Source organism: Lepus europaeus, chromosome 10 (assembly GCF_033115175.1).
Source record: "Lepus europaeus isolate LE1 chromosome 10, mLepTim1.pri, whole genome shotgun sequence".
Lineage (NCBI taxonomy): Eukaryota > Metazoa > Chordata > Mammalia > Lagomorpha > Leporidae > Lepus > Lepus europaeus.
The window spans coordinates 91,365,280-91,388,395 of NC_084836.1; the positions used below are offsets into that span (position 1 = coordinate 91,365,280).

At 40.7% G+C, this 23,116-nt stretch overlaps 1 protein-coding gene across 1 annotated transcript in view; it reads left to right on the forward strand.

The window, feature by feature from the left end:
* PAK5 (p21 (RAC1) activated kinase 5) overlaps positions 1-20,120 on the forward strand; it is a 102,678-nt gene extending 82,558 nt beyond the window's left edge. Inside the window, exons 4-8 of the mRNA XM_062202280.1 lie at positions 100-233; positions 3,816-3,942; positions 16,031-16,156; positions 17,901-18,035; positions 19,965-20,120. Of these exons, the coding sequence (XP_062058264.1) occupies positions 100-233; positions 3,816-3,942; positions 16,031-16,156; positions 17,901-18,035; positions 19,965-20,120 (678 nt within the window). The remainder of the gene's footprint in view (positions 1-99; positions 234-3,815; positions 3,943-16,030; positions 16,157-17,900; positions 18,036-19,964) is intronic.
* The last annotated feature ends 2,996 nt before the right edge of the window (positions 20,121-23,116 follow it).

Below are 23,116 nucleotides of genomic sequence, written 5' to 3' on the forward strand. Positions count from 1 at the left end.
CTCTAACCAATTGTACTTACAATGTGGTTAGCCACAAGAGAACAAAAAACCAAATTTCCTCTTCACACATCAAAAAGTGTGTCTTTCTTGTGTACCCAGGTTGTGATCATGAGGGATTACCACCATGACAATGTGGTTGACATGTACAACAGCTACCTTGTTGGTGATGAGCTCTGGGTGGTCATGGAGTTCCTAGAAGGTGGTGCCTTGACAGACATCGTTACTCATACCAGGTAATTCTATTACCCATTCAAGATGTTTGTTATTTTCCTCTAGGGCAAGGCCACATTCACTATTCACTATATTTGCCAACTCTTCATGACTTTTAAGCTGTATGGAATAAGAGACCATGACTACCTTTCCTGTATTGCCTAGAATGTCTGTTATAATACCCCACATGGATAGTTCATTCATTCTCCCTGCCTGTAGAGGATCGTTGATACCCATTGATTTAAAATCAGCAAACTTTTTAGAATGATGTTGCAGTGAAAAAATAATACAATGTCTTATCACCAACATGGATTTCTTAAACTAAGTTTTTTTTCTCTTGAGTTGATATGCCGTTGCTGTGTGCTAAAACCACCAAGGGTACCTGGGAAAGCAAAAGGCAGGCGGGAGAGCAATCAAAATTGTATGTCAAAATAAGAAATCTACATGGGAGAACAAATTATGTTTTAAAATAGTCTTATAAGTACCAATGGTAATTACCAGCCTATAGCATCAGTTACTTGCCTCTCAGTTCCAGTCATATCAAAGTGTTTATTGAGCAGCTTTTATATGCCAGACTCTTTGATAAGTGTTGGAGATTCTCAAGAGACAAAAGAATAAGGTCCAGATATATCTTCTGAGGGAATTCCTAGAGAAGAAAAAACATTATAGTACCTTGCAGAATTAAAAGGATGAATATAAGTCATATAGAAGAATACCATAAGCAGAGTAAAGAAAAATTTCTAATGGGTTCTGAAGGATGAATAAGAGTTTGCTAAGAAGCAAATGAGAGTGGAAGAGCATTGAAGGCAGAGGACAGAATATGTGCTAAAACAGTACCTCTCATTTCAAAATGCATATGGATCACTGCATATCTTATTTAAATGCAGATCATGATTTAATAGGGAGTGTGTAAAACCACATGTCTAACAAGCTCTCAGGGGATCCCAGTGCTGCTGGTTATGGGCCACACTTAGAGACTCAACATTCTAAGGAACAGACATGTAAAACAGCTGTAGAAAACCAAATTGGGTGTTGCTGGTGAATAATATGACAAAGGAATAAGAACCAGTAAGAAGAGGCATTGGATATTAACTGATGTCACCAAAATGGTCCCCAAATCAAAAGTGGATCCAAGGGGCCAATGCTATGGTATAGTGGCTGCTCCACTTCCAATCCAGCTGTCTGCTATAGCCTGGGAAAGCAGTGGGAGATGGCCCAAGTGCTTGAGCCCCTGTACCTGCATAGGAGACCTAGAAGAAGCTCCTGGCTCTTGGTATCAGATCTGCCCAGCTCCAGCCATTGCAGCTATTTGGGGATTGAACCAGTGGATAGAAGATCTCTCTCTCTCCCTCTCCCTCTCCCTCTCCCTCTCCCTCTCCCTCTCCCTCTCCCTCTCCCTCTCCCTCTCCCTCTCCCTCTCCCTCTCCTTCTGCCTCTCTGTAACTCTGTCTTTCAAATAAATAAATGAATGTTTAAAAAAAGTGATCCAATTAAATGACAATAGGTAGAAAGCAAGATATCAAGAAAGTATTGCAAACCTGGAGAAGGATAGAAGATGCTGCTGTTTCACCAATAAAATTAAAGCATTCCATTGCTGTGCTGCTCTTAGTGTATCATAAACCATCGAAGAGACAGGAGAGAAGACATCATATTTGTCACCAGCATTTCAACCAGCAGCCCATTGTTGGTGTCAGCCTGCCAAAAAATACATATGCTCACCTTAATTTATAGAAACAAATATACTGGAGCAATCCAAGAAGAAGACAAATATGATTTATACATTAAGCAAGTAGTAGAAATATGTCAAGAGAGGTTTTTTTCAGGAGCTCACATGGCTACTCATGTCTGAGCTCTTCCTTTGTCAAAGTGCCTTTCTGTTCTTACTTCCACTTCAGAGCTAGCCTCTCCAGAATCCATTGTATTTTCTAAATATTCTCCCTCTAGTTTTGTCAACTAATTTCTCTTTAAAGGCAGAGTAGCTCCCAAAACCAAGAAGAAATTGTGCATCAAAGAATACCATGAATATTTATAATCTGAAATTCTTAAGCTAATAATTTGGAGCATTTCCTATAGTCAATATTCAATCCCTGTGTTGTTGAATGATTACTTGATTGACTGATAGAACATCTACTTCAAGTGTGGTCTGAGGACTTGGAAGTTTGGTGGAAATATTGGATCTCAAGCTCTTTCCCAGATCAACTAGATGAGAATTCATGCTCTATTCTAGTGCTTATTGTGTTTCTCATACATACTGAAGTTTTATTATTAACCCAGCATCTAGTTAAATTACTTCCTTCTGATTTCCAGGAACAGAGAGTTCCAGAAAGAAAGGAAAGTTCTTGGCATGATCAGGTGCTTCATACATTGACTTATGTTATCTTCACACATCTCTAAAAGGCAGGTGTGGATGGGCCTGGCTATCAGATGATGAAGTTACAGCTCAGAGGTGAAAAGAATCTTTCTCAAGATCGCATATTTAGTAATTGACTGAGTTTCCCAGGGCAATCTATAAATTTGGGTTTTGGCCTCTGACTCCTCGGATAGTCTCCTCTGTCTACATGAGGCTCGTTTTATTTAGTTGTTATTTAAAGGGTGACACCCAATATCGCTCTGAATTATCGCTCTGAAATCAATGATTTCAGATGATAGCTGACTCTTTTCTTTTAAGATTTATTTATTTATTTGAAAGGCAAAGTTACACAGAGAGAGAAGGAGAGGAAGAGAGAGAGAGAGAGAGAGAGAGAGAGAGGTCTTCCATCCGCTGGTTTACTACCCAGTTGGCCACAACTGCTGGAGCTGCGCCCATCCGAAGCCAAGAGCCAGGAGCTTCTTCTGAGTATCCCACAGGGATGCAGGGGCCCAAGGACTTAGGCCATCTTCCACTGCTTTCCCAGGCCATAGAAGAGAGCTGGATTGGAAGTGGAGCAGCCGGGACTAGTATCAGAGCCCATATGGGATGCTGGCACTGCAGGCGGAGGCTTAACCTACTACACCACAGCGCTGGCCCCTAATTGACTGATTTTTGAGGACACTGAGCAGCCCCTGCTGTCCAAGTAATTCTCCCCCTAGATTCCTCAATGGTTGAATTATTTAATTCATTAGAAAAATCTATTCTTTTGAGTGGCAAGGACAAGTGTGGGACAGAAGTATAAAGTGAAAAAGCATGGGTTCCGAACTTGAAGTGAGACAAGGTGTGAACCATGACCTGGCCACTTCTTCAGTTGTGTAACTTTTGTCTATCACCGGACCTCCATCTCCTCCTCTGAAACCCAAAACACCCGCTTCACAGGGGTGCAGCCTTGAAAGGTGGTAGCATATGTCAGTGCTGTGCCTCCTTCTTCATTCACTGGGTCCATTCACTAGAATACCATCCATTCCCACCTAGCTACTTTATAGGTCCAATTTCCTTCTGACAGAAGGTGCCTGGAGCTACCTGACCCTCCTGCAAGAGGAGAGAGAGGCTGAATGGAATAAGTTAGGCTTCAGATATGCAAAGGGCTGGAGAGCATGGGCTGATTCACCAGAATCCGCAAAACCTGCCCCTCTTGAACATTCCAAGGTGTTTTTAAACCTGTCTTGATTCTTGCCTGCTGTTTTCTTCCTAGAATGAATGAAGAACAGATAGCTACTGTCTGCCTGTCAGTTCTGAGAGCACTCTCCTACCTTCACAACCAGGGAGTGATTCACAGGGACATAAAGAGTGACTCCATCCTGTTGACCAGCGATGGCCGGGTAAGATTTTCACGTTGGGCCCCTTCACAGTGTACTTGTCAATTGGTCTGTCATGGACATTAGTCACAAAACTCCCACCGCTCTCCCCAGCAGGCTTATAAAAAGGAAATTACCATCCCATCATCTGTGTCATCCTGTTAGTCAGAATTATCTGCGACCTGAATATGATGGATAATATGCCTCTTTGACAGTAAGAGCAGGAAGTAACGGAAACTTTCTGCCACATTGCTCTTTCTGTTGATAGACAGGAGCTGGCTTTTCTGGGTCTTCGTCCACCCTTGTTATGTGACTATGCATCTCTATAGTATCTCTCAGATGCCCTTCTTTTAGGTAATGTGAGGAGAGTCTGATCAAGGGACAATTTATAAAAGTATGAGCAGATGTAGAAAAATCTACAAGGAGCAGTACACACAAGGATTAGTACAATTCTCTGGAGTGGAACACTACTTTCACTAACCCATGCCGAAGGAGGTAAGGTGCGAGCTGACTACTGAAATCTGGAAATAGGGATTGCTTGGTGGGAGTTGTGTTCTTCAAAGCAAATCAGACCACAGTGAATCTACAGGATGAGAATAGGGGAACAAATCTCCCAGCCTCACTCTGTCCCTTTCTTCTGATCACCAGTGAGTGCTCCCTGCTGACTGAAGCCAGCCAGGAGGCATCAATGCAGGAAGAATAGGTTGATTTCCCAAGGCTTAAAGAAAGAGAACACATCTGGAAGGACAAACAGAAGATACTCCTCACACCAGTACATCTCCTGGTCCAGGGTTCTGCATGTCCCATCAGTACAACCTGCTCAAAGGACTCTGATGAAACTCAAAAGCCAAACCTGGGTACAGAATGAAGGATACAACAGCCAAAGGGTGGGCATTTGGCCTAGCAGTAGAGTTGCCCACATTGCATTTGGGGATGCCTGGGCGTGAGTCCTGGCTCTGGCTCCCAATGCCTGCTTTCTGCTAAGAGAGACTTAGTGGCTTAAGTAGTTAGATCCTTCCCATCCACATGGGAGACCTGGATTTTCTGACTCTCAGCTTCAGTTCTGTCCAGTTCCAGCAGTTGCAGTAGTAACAAAGTAAACCAGTGGATGGGAACTAGCTTTTCTTTCTCTCTCTCTCTCTCTCTCTCTCTCACTCACTCTCTCTCTCTCTCTCCCCCTCGCTCTCGCTCTCTCTCTTGCTCGCTCGCTCTCTCTCTCCTTCTCCCTCCCCCCCCACCGCTTTCTCACTCTCTGCCACTCAGCATCCGAGGAAATAATGAGTTGACATTCCAAGGAAGGTCTAATTAGATGGAAGTGTTAGAAAGCATAGAATTTTTACCATTAGGCACTTCTATCTACCACTTCCACCCAAACTTCCCACCAGAAGTAGTGGGATGAATGGAGCCAGTCATTGCATTTGTGTACCTGTCTTTTTTTTTTTTTTTTTTTTTTGACAGGCAGAGTGGACAGTGAGAGAGAGACAGAGAGAAAGGTCTTCCCTTGCTGTGGGTTCACCCTCCAATGGCCGCCGCGGTTGGCACGCTGCGGCCGGCGCACCGCGCTGATCTGATGGCAGGAGCCAGGTGCTTATCCTGGTCTCCCATGGGGTGCAGGGCCCAAGGACTTGGGCCATCCTCCACTGCACTCCCTGGCCACAGCAGAGAGCTGGCCTGGAAGAGGGGCAACCGGGACAGGATCGGTGCCCCAACCGGGACTAGAACCCGGTGTGCCGGCACCGCAAGGCGGAGGATTAGCCTATTGAGCCGCGGCGCCGGCGTGTACCTTTTACATCCCAGCAACCTCAGCCACGTGACAATGTTCTTGTCAATTCAGAATTTGCCCAAGAATGATCAAAAGGCTGCCAGAAGAAACTGCCTAAGCTACTTTGACTTTTCTTTTCTTGCTTTAAAAATTTGTAGATTTTATTGTAGAAAATTCAATAGACTCAAAAAAAAATGGAGGATAAAATAAAAATTACCCATAATCTCATGACCTATTTCTCTCATGTATATATATATATGGAAGTATGAGAGAAATAGTATGAGAGAAATATATATATATACATGTATATATATATATATACACGTGTATATATATATATATATGTATATATATATATATATATACACACACACACATCATTTTCAAACCTGGGCTTGTGTTTAATGGGTAATTTTCAAGTCCTGCCTTTTGCATTGCCCTGATTAAAACTTTTTTAAAAGGAGAAATACAGGAGATGTATCATTCAGATGTTGCCACATCATAAACCATTCATCACTTAGTGGTTAATAACAAAAACCATTTATTTGCTCACATATCTGTGAGTCAGTATTTGGGCTGATTTCAGCCGGAACAGTTTGTTTCTGCTCCACACAGTGTTAGTTGAGCTCAATCTTGCATTTCTGATCAGCCTACATTTGTTAACCTCAATTGTCTGGTAGTTGGCTGGCTCTCAGTGGTAACTGCAGAGGTCACTGGGCCAAGTATCACTCCTCTTCTAGCAGAGTAGCCCCAGTTTATTCACGCAAGTCCCTGTGGCAAGGTTTGTAAGCAGCAAGAGGGACAAGCTCTGATTCACAAGCCCTTTCAACCCCTCTGTTTATATCTCATCTGCTAAAGTAACTCACACCACATAGCCAAATCCAAATTCAAGGGCTAGAAAGATGGACTCACCTCTGGATCAGAGAAAAGGCAAAGTCACACTGTAAATGGATGTGACACTGGGAGAGGAACATTTGTGTCCATTTTTGACTAATCTTCCATAGAACAGGAGAGCTGTGGGAAAGGACAAGAATCCTCTCCTGGTCTGACTCACAAACCATGTAGGTGAAGCCTCACAATCTCAGAACAGCAAAACATTGAACTGGTCCAGGAGGAAAGCTCTGGAGACTGGTATTCACAGAGAAGACAAGACAGGGAGGTTTCAATCCAGGTTCTCTTCCTGTGTTTCTGGAGATTGATGGTGTTCATATTTCACTATAGTTGTAAAAATCGCTAGCATTAGAATAACTGCTCATTTCTTTGCAGCTTCTTATGAATTCATCATTATTTCAAAATAAAAAGCTAAGAAAAATTACAGTAAATTGCTCAAATTTAAAATAATTTAAATAATACTTCCTGGGCAGTTTTTCACTAATTATCCATGGCCATGAGTAATATCTAGCAAGTCACTAGTCGTTGATAAGCTGGGGAAATGTGGTATTTGAAGTTTGAAAGATAAAAATAAATAGCATTTCATAGAGTGATGGCTCAAGAAATTATGTAAATTGTGTAAAACTCTCAGAAGTACACCAGGTACAAGGTTGATTCTCAGAATGCATTCCCTATATCCATGTAAGTCAGTGTTAAGCAGTTAAACCACAACCTGACCTTGGCCCCAGGCTTGTATTTGAGAAGATGAAACTAAAGGGCCCGGGGACAGTGAGTAACCTTTATCAAATTTATTGGCTGAAATGGAATTCAGACCCAAGACCTGCTAAACCCAGTGAATCTATTGAAGAGGAGCTCACACAAGTAGTCTTTCTGATCTCACTTATTTTTAACATAAATTGTCACACTTTAAAACTTGGGAGATTTCACAAAAAAATGTTAGATTCTTCTTTTTTTGAAAAACAAACAAACAGCTTCTAGCAACCCATCCATGAATGCACCTGTGGAAGTAATGGAGAGTGAATGGCTCATAGCAAATGTTGCTGGTACCCCACCCAGATCTCTCTGGAACCTCAGATGTCAGGGAATCACTGACCCCACCTTCAGATGCCACCACCTGCACTCTGCCTGGGGTTTCTCTGGTCACTGAAGCCTGATCTTGCAGTACAAGCCAGGATAGAAATTCCAGGGAGTTAATGATCAGCCTTCCCAGAGCAGCCCTGCAACATGTATTGGGATTTGATGTGTAGGTATATAAACACCCCAGCTCTTTCCCTGGGATGCAATGGCTGCCAGGCACTTGTCCCATGCAGTCTCCAAGATTTCCTCAGTAGAATAAAGTGTCAGTTCCCCACAATCATAACCTTCTTCTTTTTTTTTTTTTTTTTTTTTTGTGACAGGCAGAGTGGACAGTGAGAGAGAGAGAGAGACAGAGAGAGAAAGGTCTTCCTTTACCGTTGGTTCACCCTCCAATGGCTGCTGCGGCTGGCACGCTGTGGCTGGCGCACTGCGCTGATCCGAAGCCAGGAGCCAGGTGCTTCTCCTGGTCTCCCATGCAGGTGCAGGGCCCAAGGACCTGGGCCATCCTCCACTGCACTCCCGGGCCATAGCAGAGAGCTGGACTGGAAGAGGGGCAACCGGGACAGAATCTGGCACCCCGACCGGGACTAGAACCCAGTGTGCCGGCACCGCAAGGCGGAGGATTAGCCTATTGAGCTGCGGCGCCGGCATAACCCTCTTAGTAACAAACTCTTGATTGGCTGCTATCCTTTCCTTGTCCGATCACTAGCATGTATTTCCAGAATAAAAATCTTGCACTGAGTCCTTGCCTTAAGGTGTATTTGGCAGGGTGAGGGGCCTCAAACTAATACAGTGCTCAGAAATAAGATAATATGCCTGTGCCCTCTGACCCAGAGAATTTGATATAGAATGAAGGAAAGGGAAAGAGCCACAGACCAGCAGCCAGGGCCTTTGGATCATTTTACCTCCTATTTACTGAACTCTTGATAATTAGCTGGAAGCCAGTATCTCTTTTCATCAGTGGTACATACCCCTACTGTTTCAGTGTGACCTGTTTGATTCATTGATATTTGCCTGACTCACTTAGGCATTAGGGTTTGTTCTCTCTCAAATAACTAGAATTTTACAATTAGAAGACCTGAAGATTATTTCCTAAATGCTGATCCAAGAGTCTCTGAGATACGCCCACACCTCTGTTCATCCTCCCTTCCTGGTACTCCACAGAGCTAACTTTTTCTAATGCAGAGAGCACAGCATGAAAAGTCAGGATACTCAGGTTAACACCAGTCTACCACTGTTGGACAGCCTTGAGCAAGTGCCTAGCAGTCGGCCACATGGCAGGGACTGGCTAGGGTCTAGTTTCACCTCTATGATTCCCCCCTACACCCTGTATTTTTGGATTTGGCAGCCGAAGAAGTGAGCCTTAAGTAGTACTGGAGCACCATCCTCAGTCTGGCCCCTTCGATTCCCTCTCTCAGTTCATTTGTCCCTGGGCCATTGCTCTCCTTAAGGCAGAAGTTATCAAACTTCAATGAGCATCAGAATCCACAGGCTAAATTGATAAAAAAAAAAAAAAAACGGGTTTCTGGGCTTCACTCCTGATGACTGATCCAACCAGAGCTGATGGTACCCAGAAACCTGCAGTTCCCAGAAACCTGCAGTTCCAACAAGCTATCAGGAGATGCCGAGACTACACACTCAAGTACTTAGAAGAAGTACCCAGGTGTCAAACACAAAAGAAGACATCTTTTCCCTTGGCCAACACTTGAGCAGAAATAATTCTTTAGGTTATATACAGATGATTGAGTAAGGCGTTTACATTCTGTTTTAAACATGATGCTATCCTGTGGACCAGATTTCTTTTGTTCAATTCCTTTCCCCTTCCTTCTGTAGGATTGTGATTTCCATCAAGATTATGCTAAATATAGACTTGATCTCAGGTCTAAATATCAGCTTTGAACTCTAAACTCCAGTTTCTTGTGTGGTCCCAGTGTTACAGGCTGTATCTTCTGTTTTTAGGGTAACAATGTACTAGCTGCAGTTTTCTTAGCGTCTTAAAGGGACAAGAGTGCTTTCCTAAGCAGCCAAGTTATACAATTCTATCTAAAATAAGGCTCAGCATAGATTATGTGTGACTTGCTTTTAAGATCTGGCTACAGTGCTTTATTATTCTCATTACTTGAGTTCTCGTTATCTACTTGCAGATTTATTTGGACAAATGGTATATACAATTATGTTCTTTTAGAAAATTATCTCGTTTATATACTTGGATGGGTAAAAAAAAAAAAAAAATCCTGCAAAAGCACTCCTACAATAGAAGAACAGGCCTAGCTTCCAAATGTTGAGTTTCAATTTCTCATCTTACATTTTGTCAGGGAGATGGTTATTAGTATGCCAGATTTGAAAGGGTTTGGTTCTTTTCGTATTTGGCAAAGAGAAACCCACTGAAATTTAAAGCTACCAATACCAAAATGCTCATATATTCCTTAATCATTTGGGTTTCTTAAATCTATAAGCAAACAAAATTTATCAGCATGATTGTTCTTCCTCTACTAGCTGTGTAGTAGGGTTACATATGTATGCATACTCTAGCTTTGGAAATAACCAACCACATGTGCACACATGTGTGTGAGCATGTGTACACACACACACGCACACATATGCACTGTAGTATCTTTATTTCCCAAAACCAGCCCAGACTTTTTCACCAAGCTCTATCTCTATTTACAAACTAAATTCTTTTATAAAGTCTCTATTTTCATTCCATTCACTAAATTGTATCTTTTTGAACTTTTTATATATTGTCTATTAAAGTTCAACCACATTATTATATAGTTTGTTAACTTTAAAAACTCAGTCTCAAAATTAGTTGCTACCAACTCTGTCCTCTCACTTGCCATTATCATTCTTTCTCACAAGGGGACTGAGAGAAGGGAAGAGAAGGTTGGCATACAAGACTTACCTTCTTGCTCCTCTCTGGCCTTGCCTGGCTGTAGCTGGACTCTCCTGCTATCTGGATTAAAGATTTCCTGGTCCCATCAGTGGCTAAACTATTCAGGAGGGAACTTCTGTAGTATTTCACAACTCTAGCTTCTTGCTTTAAATGTTGAAATTGCCTTTTTGGCTGCCTTCTCATCTTGGCTGTAGGTTTGTATGAGGATTTTCCATCCCCTCGCTGATATTTGGAAGGAATTCTGGAATCTTACATACCACACATAAGCCACAGAAGGAGAAGCACTATCAAAGCTCAATTCCACTCATGCTAATGTTCTATTATCTCCATGAGAGCCACATTGAACATGACTGGAGCTGGACACTCAGCTGGTTTTCGCTTCATGTCTGTACCCGTTAAGATATTACAATAATTTAGAGCTGGTTGGTTAATAGTGTTTCAAATCAGAATATCTCTATCACCCCAGTCTTTTCCTGCAACCCTCCCTTATCTCACTAAAATTTGTAACCATTCCCAGGTTAACTCCAGGATGCTGCTAGGCTTTATGTTATAAATTAGTGTGGTTATTAAACATTTTGAATATTACCTCCTAATGCAAGTGCATATAGGATTTCTCCTCTCCCTTGTTGGTAGGAGCATGGGTGCCCCTGATATTTCTGAAACCCACCATTATCTGCTTGAGCTGGTAAGAAATGATGTGTAATAAGGAATATGGGACCTACTTTAATCAACATCACAATTCTCTCTCTCCTTCTGCAGATAATCCCAGACCAAAAGTGGTAGATTGTAAGATTTTCACTCTTCATACCATAGAATCCTTTTTCAATAGAGCAGCTAGATTAACAACCAATTATTAGTGTCATAGGGCCTCCTTCTACACATCACGGTGGAAATTCTATTATCTGAGTCCTCTTGGGTTGATTTTTGATATGCCAGAGCAATTGAGAAAAATCGCCTTCCAGTCTTTGCCAAACCCAGTTTTCCTACTGCCAACTTGAACATATTGACAATCCACCTGAGTGACTTCCAAGATTCTCCCAAATTTGATGCCTTTTCCTTTCACCATTGACATTCCTCAGGACTTTTTGCATACGCTGAAACCATTCTTAGGGACCAGGAGGTTTCCTGGAATGTGGGATTACCAGTGTTAGACATAGGGATGTCCCACGCAAATTGGAATTGATTAAGTTATCCCATGCTCTATTCCCAACTCTTGAGTTTTGGCTCATACTTCTTTCTGTATATTCAGTTCCAAACTTGAACTGCATCTTACTTCTTCCCGAGTTGTTCTCAGGAGCCCAGAGTGATCCCTCCCCTCTCCAGTTTCAAGAGAATTAGCACACATTCCATCTTGAACTGTTTTCTGGTGATGACTTTGCCGCTGTGGCTAGAGATGACATCCCCTGGGGAAGAAGCTCTGTTTTCTGATTGTGGAGCCTCACTGTGTTCCTTAGAGCTGGGAAAACAGTGGATAAACACATGCTACTAGATTGATCTTATCTTATATTGTTATATACTCAGATGATGGTAGATCATGTGATAAAAGTCACATCAGGGCTCTTTCTGAAACCACCATTGATATACTCAAGACAGTATACCAATATATTTAAGCAGTAGCAAGACCTGATGTCCCTCCCACCTTTTCAGGAACACTATCATCAATTTCCCTCACTCACTCATTTCTTTATCTTCAACATCTACCTCTACACTAACTCATTCTTTCAGCCTCTAACTTTGCTCAGTATAGACTGCTGATTCAATGCCTGAGTCCTGGCTCTCTCACTTCCTACCCCTGTATCACTGGGCAAGTAACCTAACAACTTTACAACTTGGCCTACCTGTATGTAAAGTCCTACCTCATCAGTTTCTTGTGAGCACTTACAGTACAAGTAAAGTCCCTAGAGCATTACCTAGCATTCAGTAAGAGTTCAATGAGAATCAGTGAAAATGTATTAGTTTTCTTGCACTGCGGTCACAAATTGCCACAAATTTTGTGGCCTTTTATTCTCCGGGTGGAATTTGTTCTCTCACAAGTCAGGAAGCCTGAAGTCCAAAATCAACATGCTGGCTAGTTGGTTCCTTCTGGAAGCTTTGAGGGAGAATCTATATGCCTCTCTCCTGGTTTCTGATTACTGTAACCAATCCTTGGTGTTCCTTTGTAGACACAACACATGTCTTCATGTGATCTTCTCTGTAGGTCTGTTTGTCATTCCCATTACTTAGAAATAACACCAGCCTTTGGATTTAGGGCCTACCTTACTGCAACATGACCTTATTTTGGTTAGTTTCAATCATGCATCACTCAATGACAGGGATGCATTCTGAGAAACACACCATTAAGAGATTCTTGTCCTTGTGCAAACATCAAAGTGTATTTATACAAACTAAAATGGCTATGACCGTGACATCACTAGACGTTATAATCTTGTGGGACCACTGTCCTATATGTGGTCCATAATTTACCAAAATGTCCTTGTGCCATATATGACTGTGTATCTGCAAAGACTGCATTTCCAAGTAAAGTCATGTTTTGAGGTTCAGTCATGTTTTGAGGATGTGAATTTGGGGAGACACTATTCAAGCCCAGTGCATAGCATAATACTAATTATCATTATCATCACTATCATTTTTGTCACATTTGTAATTGTAGGATTTCTTTTCAAGACATCTCACTTCCTGAAAAGCAGTCTGACTGACTGTCTCACTTCAGTCCAAATAACCTAGGTTTTTCCCCCATCTTGAAACAGAACCTGTGGGCTACCAGTGATACTCTCCTTGCTGAATACAATAGCAACTCTCAGTTCTTGTCTGTTTTGATCTCTGGTGTTTTCTAGCCACTGGCCATCTCTACCTTGGCTTTCCCAAATCCCTTGCTTCTCCTCTGCCTCTTTGATGGTTTTCTTTTTAATATCTAGTTATTCTTCAATTGTAATCACCACAACTTCTCAGTGTTGAATCATTTGTTTTCTTCTTTCCCATGCAATGGCTCTGTAAGAGTTATAGACTACCACCTGCTTCCCAAGGACACTCTAAACCATACCCTGATGATGGCAAAGTTCTATATATTGATAGGAATCTGAGGTACAAAGGTATTTGCACTTCTCAAAACTCATCACAATGGAATGGAAGGGGAAAGGGAGCGGGAAAGGGGAGGGTTGCGGGCAGAAGGGAAGTTATGGGAGGGGGGAAGCCATTGTAACCCATAAGCTGTACTTTGGAAATTTATATTCATTAAATAAAAGTTTAATAAAAAAAAAACTCATCACAATGGACATTGAGGCACAGCAGGTTAAGCTGGTACTTGGGATGTCCTCATTCCATTCAGGAATGCCTGGGATACAAGTCCCTCCTCTGCTTCTGAACCTGCTTCCTGCTAATGCATACTGGGAGGCAGCAGATGATGGGATGGGCCAAGTACTTGGTTCCCTACCACCCATGTGGGAAACCTAGATGGAGTTCCTGGCTCCTGGCTTTGGCTTGTCTCAGTTCCCATACTTCCGGGCATTTGAGGAGTGAACCAACACATGAAAGATCTCCTTTCTCTCTTTGACTCTCACTCCCATGCCCTCATCACTTTGCCTTTCAAATAAATGAGTAAATAAAAATTTGTCGTAAGACAAACTTGAAATATGAGCATTTCATTGTATGTAAACTTCATGTAAGGTATAAAAAATTGGACTCTAGTTATTGCTAGAGTAGGAGTGAGGTGTGTTGTTTGTCAGCAATTTTAAATGCATCAAAAATAAGATGCACAGATGGATGGATAGAGAGATAAGTATATGACAAAGTCCAAATAACAACTGTGGAATCTACTTAGTGGGTATAAAGGTATTCAGTACATAATTACCTAAATTATGTTACACATTTGAAGATTATAATAATAACACGTTGGGGAAAAATCTTATCTCCATATGAGACCTCTCTATAGACCTGAACCATGTTACATATAAAAATACTAATAAATTTGTCCCTTTTCATTGCTTGTGGTTGAGACTCATCCGTTTACTCAACAACCTTGGTTTTGATGACTTATTATGGCCCTCATATGATTGTGGGTCCTGAAAGCTACAGAGATTTTTTTAAAACCCTAACAAAGAAGATTTGGAGTGAGATGGAGGGAGGGGTCAGGAATATTTTCCCGAGTTTAGCTTTAGTAAATTTAGGGGATGTTGATGCATTAACCAGGACAGAATAGGTAGATACGAGGTCAGATTTTAGAGCAGAGAAGAGGTCAATGAGTTTGGTTGAAAATACTGTGGTCATCCACTTGCAAACACATAGTCGTTAGAAATGTGGGATTTTGAAGAAGAGAGATCTTACTTAATAAAGCATCGGAGTAAAAAGCAACTGGCAAGAGTATGTAGAAAGAGAAGAGGTAAGCATTGAAAGCAGAATCCGTGGGACCCCAATATTCAAGAATTAGGCAGCAGAGATAAGACCAGAACAATTTCTGAAAGTTTGGAGAATTATGAGAGATTATTATTATTTGCTCTATAGAAAATTTTAATATGAAATGGTCATTGTTAAGTGATGCCTGAGCACATTTACCTTTGTATTCTATCAATACCAACAGCTGTAAGTAGCTCATTGTTGTCCTCTTTGCTAAGGCCATCAGAGTAGGTCATCATAACTAGAAATTACACCATAGAATACTTAGACCAGCAGGAGGGTGCCTATTAGTGCTGCATGCTTGTAATCATATTCTTAAGAGTATAAGAACTCTGTGCAAGAATTTTCAAGGCCCTTTCTTTTGACAATACACTAGATAATGATGAAATATATATTCATCATGGGTCATTGTATAACCACCTTAACCCCCTGACAACCAAATGCTGACAGCCAGTTTATGTGTCCATAGTTCCACTGTGTTGTTTAAAAAGGCAACTGCAATTTTTGTGGACAAAGAAAATTGTCATGGGCAAAACAAAAAAGATAAGGAGAACTAATACTTGAAGTGAAATCTCAGCAACCTATATAAGTGAAGGCCAAAATATTTCGGATATAGAAGAGAGGATGGTTGTTTTAATCATCTCATGGGACATAGAAATCTTAACTATTCAACTCAAAAAACTGAAACTGTGACGATTTGCACAAAATTAACAGAGAATAGCAACTTTCTTATAATAAAGTATCCATTATTACAGTAAATTCAGCAATAAAATTTAATGAATTTTTGTTCCAAGTGTATTTAATTTATATGAGGTTTCCTTTCCTTTTTGTTAGTTTTTGGTTTTGGTTCCATAGTTTTATGAAAGATAACAAGGAGGGTGGTTTATATGTTTGGAAGTCAACCCTGGTAGGCCTGTGAGAAGTTTTTCCATTAAAATGGATTATTGCTTTTACAATAAAAAGTCTGATAACACTTTCGCTGATATTTCCAAGAACTATTAATGTGATTTGTATTTTAAGCTTGATATTCTGTACTTATTTCTGTGTCCAGCAGACAAAATTTTCAGATTGGTAGCTTATTACTTCCCTTTTCTTTTCAGATAAAATTATCTGACTTTGGTTTCTGTGCTCAAGTGTCCAAAGAGGTGCCAAAGAGGAAATCACTGGTTGGCACTCCCTATTGGATGGCACCTGAGGTGATCTCCAGGCTACCTTATGGAACAGAGGTAAGATTGTAAAAATCATTGGGAATGTCAAGGTATGGTACAGGCTCATGGTCACAGTGGTTCTGAGACAGTTGGTGATCATAAACATCAGAGCAATGACTTTTGGCCCCACATTGTATCCTCATTGACAACTTGACACAGTGTAGGCTGTGGCAGAAGGGAGACTGGCCACCATTGAGGATATCACCATTGTATTTATCCAGGTACTGTTTGCTGTGCTCCTACAATGAACACTGGAGTGGAAATACTCCCAACTCTGATCACATTGCATCATGGCAAAGTCACACAGACTGACAGGCATAATGATTTCAAAGAATAGAGATCAGAGAAAGGGCCACAGAGATAATATGTCAATGAGTATCTTCTCATAGGAAAAAAAAAGTCATACATGATTATAATATACTAAAAACTATGGCCTAATTCATATTTACCCTGGAAAGGAAACAATCACTCATAATCTATTGAAAGGTAGGGCTTGGATACATAAAAATGAGAGGCTAGAGGGAGTGTAGGACAGACCCTTCCAGGGAGGGAATAGCATAAGTAGAAACCCCCGGGGATCTCAACACTTCAGACACATGGAAGCCAGGAAGTTCATTTTGGTTGGGCCTGGTGTTTTCCCACATGGTAGCATGGATGGTGATTTTAAGAAAGGAGAAGCCAGAAAGATGTGGCATGGACCAATGAGCAAAGGATAAAGGCACAATTTGCTTGCTTGACCTTAGATGAGCCCTCTACTTGTTTTTCTCATTATGATCCCAAGAGATAAATTCCCAGTGAAGGTCACTGCGAGAGGTATAATATTAATGCAGCAAACAGATAAGAGCTGTAATGAGGCCATAACAGGGAAATGACTAGAACTCAGAATTTATTGCTCAGTTATGGCTTCTCATTGTCCTATGTATTCTTTACTCCAAGAATTGCTTTCCCTGAAAATTATTTTATAGAGCAAGGTTTTGTGCACACTGCATCAAATTGATTTTAAAACACAAGAGGAACTATCCCAAAGCAGAAGAGAAAAGAAGTATTTTTAAGAATTGAATTACTGAAAGAACGAAAATATATTCTGCATTATATATTGTAGTTCTTTGCAGTTTGTTATAAATTTTCTTATGGTTTAAAGTCAACTTCCTTCTCTATTTTCATAACATAAAACTTTATATGTTCTTCTCATTAGCCCTGAAAGACAGTTAACCAGTGAAGTTAACAGGATAAAAATTAAAGCTATAAACTTGAGAATCTTAAGATATTAATTTATCCTAATTGTGGAATGTTCATCGCAATTATCTTTAAAAAGCTAATGGAGATCATTAGCAAAAACTCAATAATCCAACAAATCAGTATATAAATGTACATTTTTTATGTTGGAGGTAGAGAGAGACAGAACTCCCATCTGCAGGTTCACTCCCCAAATGCCTGCAATACCTGGGACTTTGCCAGGCAAAGCCAGGAGCCAGAAACTTGATCCATGTCTCCCATGTGGATGACAGGGATTACTTGAGGCATCACCTGTTGCCTCCCAGGGTCTGCACGGGTAGGAAGCTAGAATCAAGATCCAGGGTCATGGATCCAACATAGGCCCTCCAATATGGGAAATGGGTATCAATTATACTATAAATTTTAAAATATTATAAAATACAATATTAATTTGTGAAGGACTATAAATGAATTGGGTTGTGTGGATATATCCAACATTTTGGAATATTATCATTGCTTGAAATAACACATGGATTGTTTATAATAGGTGGACATCTGGTCCCTTGGGATCATGGTAATAGAAATGATTGATGGTGAACCCCCCTACTTCAATGAGCCACCCCTCCAGGCAATGCGGAGGATCCGGGACAGTTTACCTCCAAGAGTGAAGGACCTACACAAGGTAAGAAGTGGCATTTATTACTATGTCCAAAATAGTTCTTGGATCTTTCAGTCTTTCTGTGATTTTAAAGATTGAGACATCAATTCCTACAAGTAGATCCTGGTTCCTGGGCACAGATATTGGAACTAGTCACATAGATTCAAATCTCTGATCTTGCATTACTTCACTGTGCAAGTGACTTAGCATCACCAACTCTAAAATTCTTTATCTGTGCAATGGGATAAGAAAGGCTCATCTCGCAATCAGTGGTTTGGAAGAGTTGCTCCAGTGCTCCATCAGCATTCACTCATTGAACAGCTGTTGCATGCTGGGAATTTCTAATTGCTGGGGATGTCACAGCACAAAACCCCAGATTCCCTGATGGTTATATGGTTTGCATTCTAGCTGGGGAAACATATAATATGTTATAAGAAATGGATGAACAAAATCATTTCAGAGAATGGTACATGCTATGAAGCAAATGAGGCACTGATAGGCTAGAATAGGTTTAGGCTGACGAGTGAAGGAAGACCTTTCTAGAGAGGGGTCGTCTGAGTTGGAACTTGGAGGGAAAGAAGAAGAAAGCCGCACAAAGACCTGGGAGAAAAATGCCCCAGGTAAACACAACATCCAATGCAAAGAAGGATTGTGAGGCTGGAGTAAGAGGGCAAGTGTAGACCACATTAGAGAGGTAGGTAGAGGAGTTTACAGTATAATGAAAATAAGGGACTCAGTGGGGTCTGTCCTGTTTTCCAAGAATTGTAAATTGGGGTCAAGCTCAGCCCAAGAAGCACCACTCCCCACAGTACATGTCCTGGCACACACCTCCCCACCCATCTGCCTCATGACAGAAAGCACGAAGCTGCTGTTCAGAGGAGAATCATTTGTAATGGTGGAGTCTCCTCTTCCTTCACCCCTAAATTGAAGGGAAGAGCCTCCATCCAATGATTCACATAGATTGTGTGGACCTACACAAAAAAAGAGACTGCTTGGTTTAAAGAAGTGAAAAGTTTGGGCTGAACTACATTTAAACAATTGAAAACATATTGTATAAACAGTATGACAATAGAAACGAATGCCAATACCTTTCAAAACCATATATAAGAGCAACTCTCAGCCTAAATTCTCAAACTGCCCAAGGTTGTTTCCCAAAAGGGACATTTGCTCGGTGGATACCACGTAGCAATGAAAGGGATAAAACTTTTTCCATAATAAGAGCTCTCACAGACCTAATAGTGAATGACAGAAGCCAGAGAGAGAAGAGTTCGCAGTGTATTAATTCATTTCTACAAAGTAGAAAAGCAGATAAAACTGTGCTATGAGTGGTCAGGATTGTGGTGACATTGTCAGGAGGACGGGGATTGGCAGGAAGGAGGCCTGAGATAGCTCCCCAGAGTGGTAGAAATGTTCTATGTCCTGATAGGAATGGAGATTAGATGGGCCAGAAAACAGGTAAAAATCTATTAGGTCATTTGCTTAATATGTATGCACTTGATTGTGTGTAAGGTACACCCCAAAATAGTAACGTATAAAGGGTGAAATGTGATCTGTGTCTGGTACCCCTATAGAAGCATGTTTCTCTGCAAGAAAGAGGATTCCCCAGAGTGAATAGGGATGCATGTGCTAGAAAAATAAAATTATACCTTGTTCACACTACACTTCACCAAATGTGTGACCAGCACCAGTGCATTGTGAACAGTCCATAAGGACTGTTCTTATCACTATTATCACTGATATTTTATTTAGAAAATTTGTTTTCATTCTTACTTGTGCCACCATTTATCCCTATTATTTAACACCTGAAGACAGTGTTAATAAACACAATACCTGCTTTTTCTCTGGTAACATCTTTTTCCTCATGTTGACCATATGGAATTTGAGTTGTTGATGGGATTGACTGGCCCAGGTTTCCGTGTTAGTCCTCAGGATGGTGTCTCTGTGTCTTCACAGGTGTCTTCAGTGCTCCGGGGATTCCTAGATCTGATGTTAGTGAGGGAGCCCTCTCAAAGAGCCACAGCCCAGGAACTCCTTGGACATCCATTCCTAAAACTGGCAGGTCCACCATCTTGCATCGTTCCCCTCATGAGACAATACAGGCATCACTGAGCAGAGAATTCCTCCAGGTGACAAAGCTAAATGAGGACATGAGAATAATTCAGGAGAACATGAAGAAACCACAGAACATGCAAAAGGCCTGTGCATTCCAGACCAGCTGATTGGTGGGACAGCGTGATGACCGGCAGGGTTTGACAGACCAGGGCATCTTCTTGTGTCTTAGATGGGCATCTCTCCACTGACAGTCGGTGTGGTCATTTGGAGCACGGCTTCACTAAGTCATTATTATATTTTTCAGCCCTTCATCCAGCAAATCAGAAGGACTCAGTACAAACTCCGTTATGATATATCCTAGCCACATGCAGGGTAATGCGTAGGATTTTCTATATTGAAAGAATACTTTTCTGGCAAAAAAAAATTAAAGAAAGGAAAACAAAAAGCACTTTTTTCTTAATGGTAGCAGTGTAATGTATTTTGCAATGAATTTGTAATTTTTCTGTACGATAGTTTTGATAATTTATAGTACTTTGATGTCACGTAGCCATTGTATCGGTTGAAGTACTACTTGTTTACTAGCAGGAGTTTGAACAAAGCCTTTCCTACTTTTTTATCCCTTTCAGAGAACCAATGATTCTTTAGGAACTTTGAATACTGAATGACTCTCAATCACCGTCAGCTTTAGTCGAATATCTTTCTTACCTTAATAAGTGTCTTATGTGATGGAAGAATTAAGGGTGATGGTGATGGTGTGCACATTTCATTTATCCAACCAAAAATAATGAAATAAAATTTGAGCCACAGTATACCACCAAACTACTCTTTGGGATAAAGCTAAATATTTTGAAAAATCACATTTTCCTTCAAGGCTTGTAGGAGCAAACTGTTTTTCACAAACCAGAATGTTTCTCTTAGTGCCCTCCCTCAAATGAGTGTACCATCTCTTTGTGGCCAAATTTTCTTCCCAGGGAGTAATTTCAGTGCTAGAATCATTGGACTCAGTTCCCCACATTGAATATTTGAGTGAGACCACTAGAACTCCAGATTTGCAAATGGAGAGGGGGGTGAACAGAGCAAGATGTTTGGTTTCAGTCACCACTGTTTATAAAACTGTATGCTAGCACACCAAACACTTGTCTGTATTTACCTGTGTCCCACAGAATTCATTGGTGTTGTTCACGTATCATGCGGGAAGTCTGCGCTGACTAGAGGATGAATTAGCAAGGGGGTGTTTTACCAGGTATGAACTGACTTCAATTGTGACCATGTTATGATGTGTTTCCGACATAGGGGAGCTGTGCTGCTGTCTAGATCTTCTTGAATGTTGATAAAAATGAATGACTACTACGATACATTTTGTGTTGCTTGTTGAATGAATTTGCATGTTACCTGTAGGCCAATATAGATTTGCCTTTAAAATTCTGGAAGAGCTACATAGTCATCGTTAGTTTCTTTTAATTATGCATCAGAAAAAAGCCATTTGTTACCAAACTGGAAAACCAGAGGCTTTCCTAATGACTTCGCATACTGTAACAAACATGAATTTAAATCTGTGAAAATGCTCTGGTTGCTCTAAGCATAATTAAGAATTTTGTAATTAATAGGTTGCTAATTATTTATTATAGCTAAAAGGGAAAAAGAAAAAAAGGCATAAAATGACCTTCTACTGATTAGATTTCCAGTTTTCCCCCAAACTGGAAATGCCTCAGCATAAATAGAATTTATAACTTTATTTCATAAAACATAGAAAAATCAGTGTTTTATGTAAAATATTAAAGTATTATTATAAATATGTACGAATGAAAAAATCTAATTCCAGAGAGTGGCAGTCCTGAAAGTTCATGAAACATTCACCAGGACTACATAGAAGTAGAAAGAAAAGAAAAAGAAACTCTTTTTTAAAACTGAAATCAACATTTAAAAAATTGCAGAAAATAATGGATCTTTGGATTCCAAACATTTTTGACAGTGTAATGGAAAATTTTTCTGTAATTTTATTATCATTGAACATTTTTTGAAGTATTCATGGAATTTACCAAACGTTACTGTAGCTTAAAAGGGTTTTATGAACACTAACTATTGGCAGAAACTGCACTTGCAAATAAAAATAAATGTTTGCCTTTCCCCATTGTGTTATTGGAAACTGTAGTGATTTTGTGAATTTCTCTTTTTGTGAAACCAAGAATGATTGCTTAACAACATTAGGGAATGTAAAGGAGTTGGTATAACATTACATGTAATGTCAAGATGACGTGAACTGAAGGTAAATATCCGCATCTCCAAGGTTACAAATAGTCTAGGCCTGTGATATAGATGCCACTATGGAGAAAAATGTATATTAAATTCTGGAAGGCCAAAATTAGATAAAGCCGGATTTAAGGCTAATAACTTCCATTTCACTTTCCAGTTCACAATGATGTGGAATTGATCTTGGGATTTTTTCCACGGATTTGGATTGGAGAAGGTGTGGTGGGAGCTTTCTGGTAGCCTGGAAGAGAGAATAGGCCCCTCATCCTCTTCAGGAGTTAAGGGAGTGTTTAACATGGGATCCCATGAAGCTGGGGTGTATACTTGTATGTAAAGAGCCCACTTTTTACCTGGCAAGGGGGGAGGGGGCGGAGAAAACCCTCAGGAAGTAACCAGAGATAGCAGGGCAAAAATGGACATGGTATATCCTGGGCCCGGGGAGAGAAAGATGGAAGCATCTTTCCAGCAGCCATCCTCAGCTCTTGCCAGATAATGAGTTTCTTTGGGCATGTTGGAGCATGGAGAGGAAGGAAGAACAGGTCAAACCCTTAACTAAGGAGTGAGATGCCTGACCTGGATTGCACTGAGGCATGTACCATAGAGAGGACCAAAGAGGGAAATGGCTACTGTTATGCAACCACCAAGCATCAGAGTGGACCTGAGCCTTGCTCTAAAATCCATGTCCACCATCCGAATCAAGACCACTCCAAACTACAGAAGCTATAGCCTTCAGGCTGAACCAAAATGAGATCCAGGCATATCCTTAGTCCATTAGCATCTCCAAGACAGCTGAATACCACCAG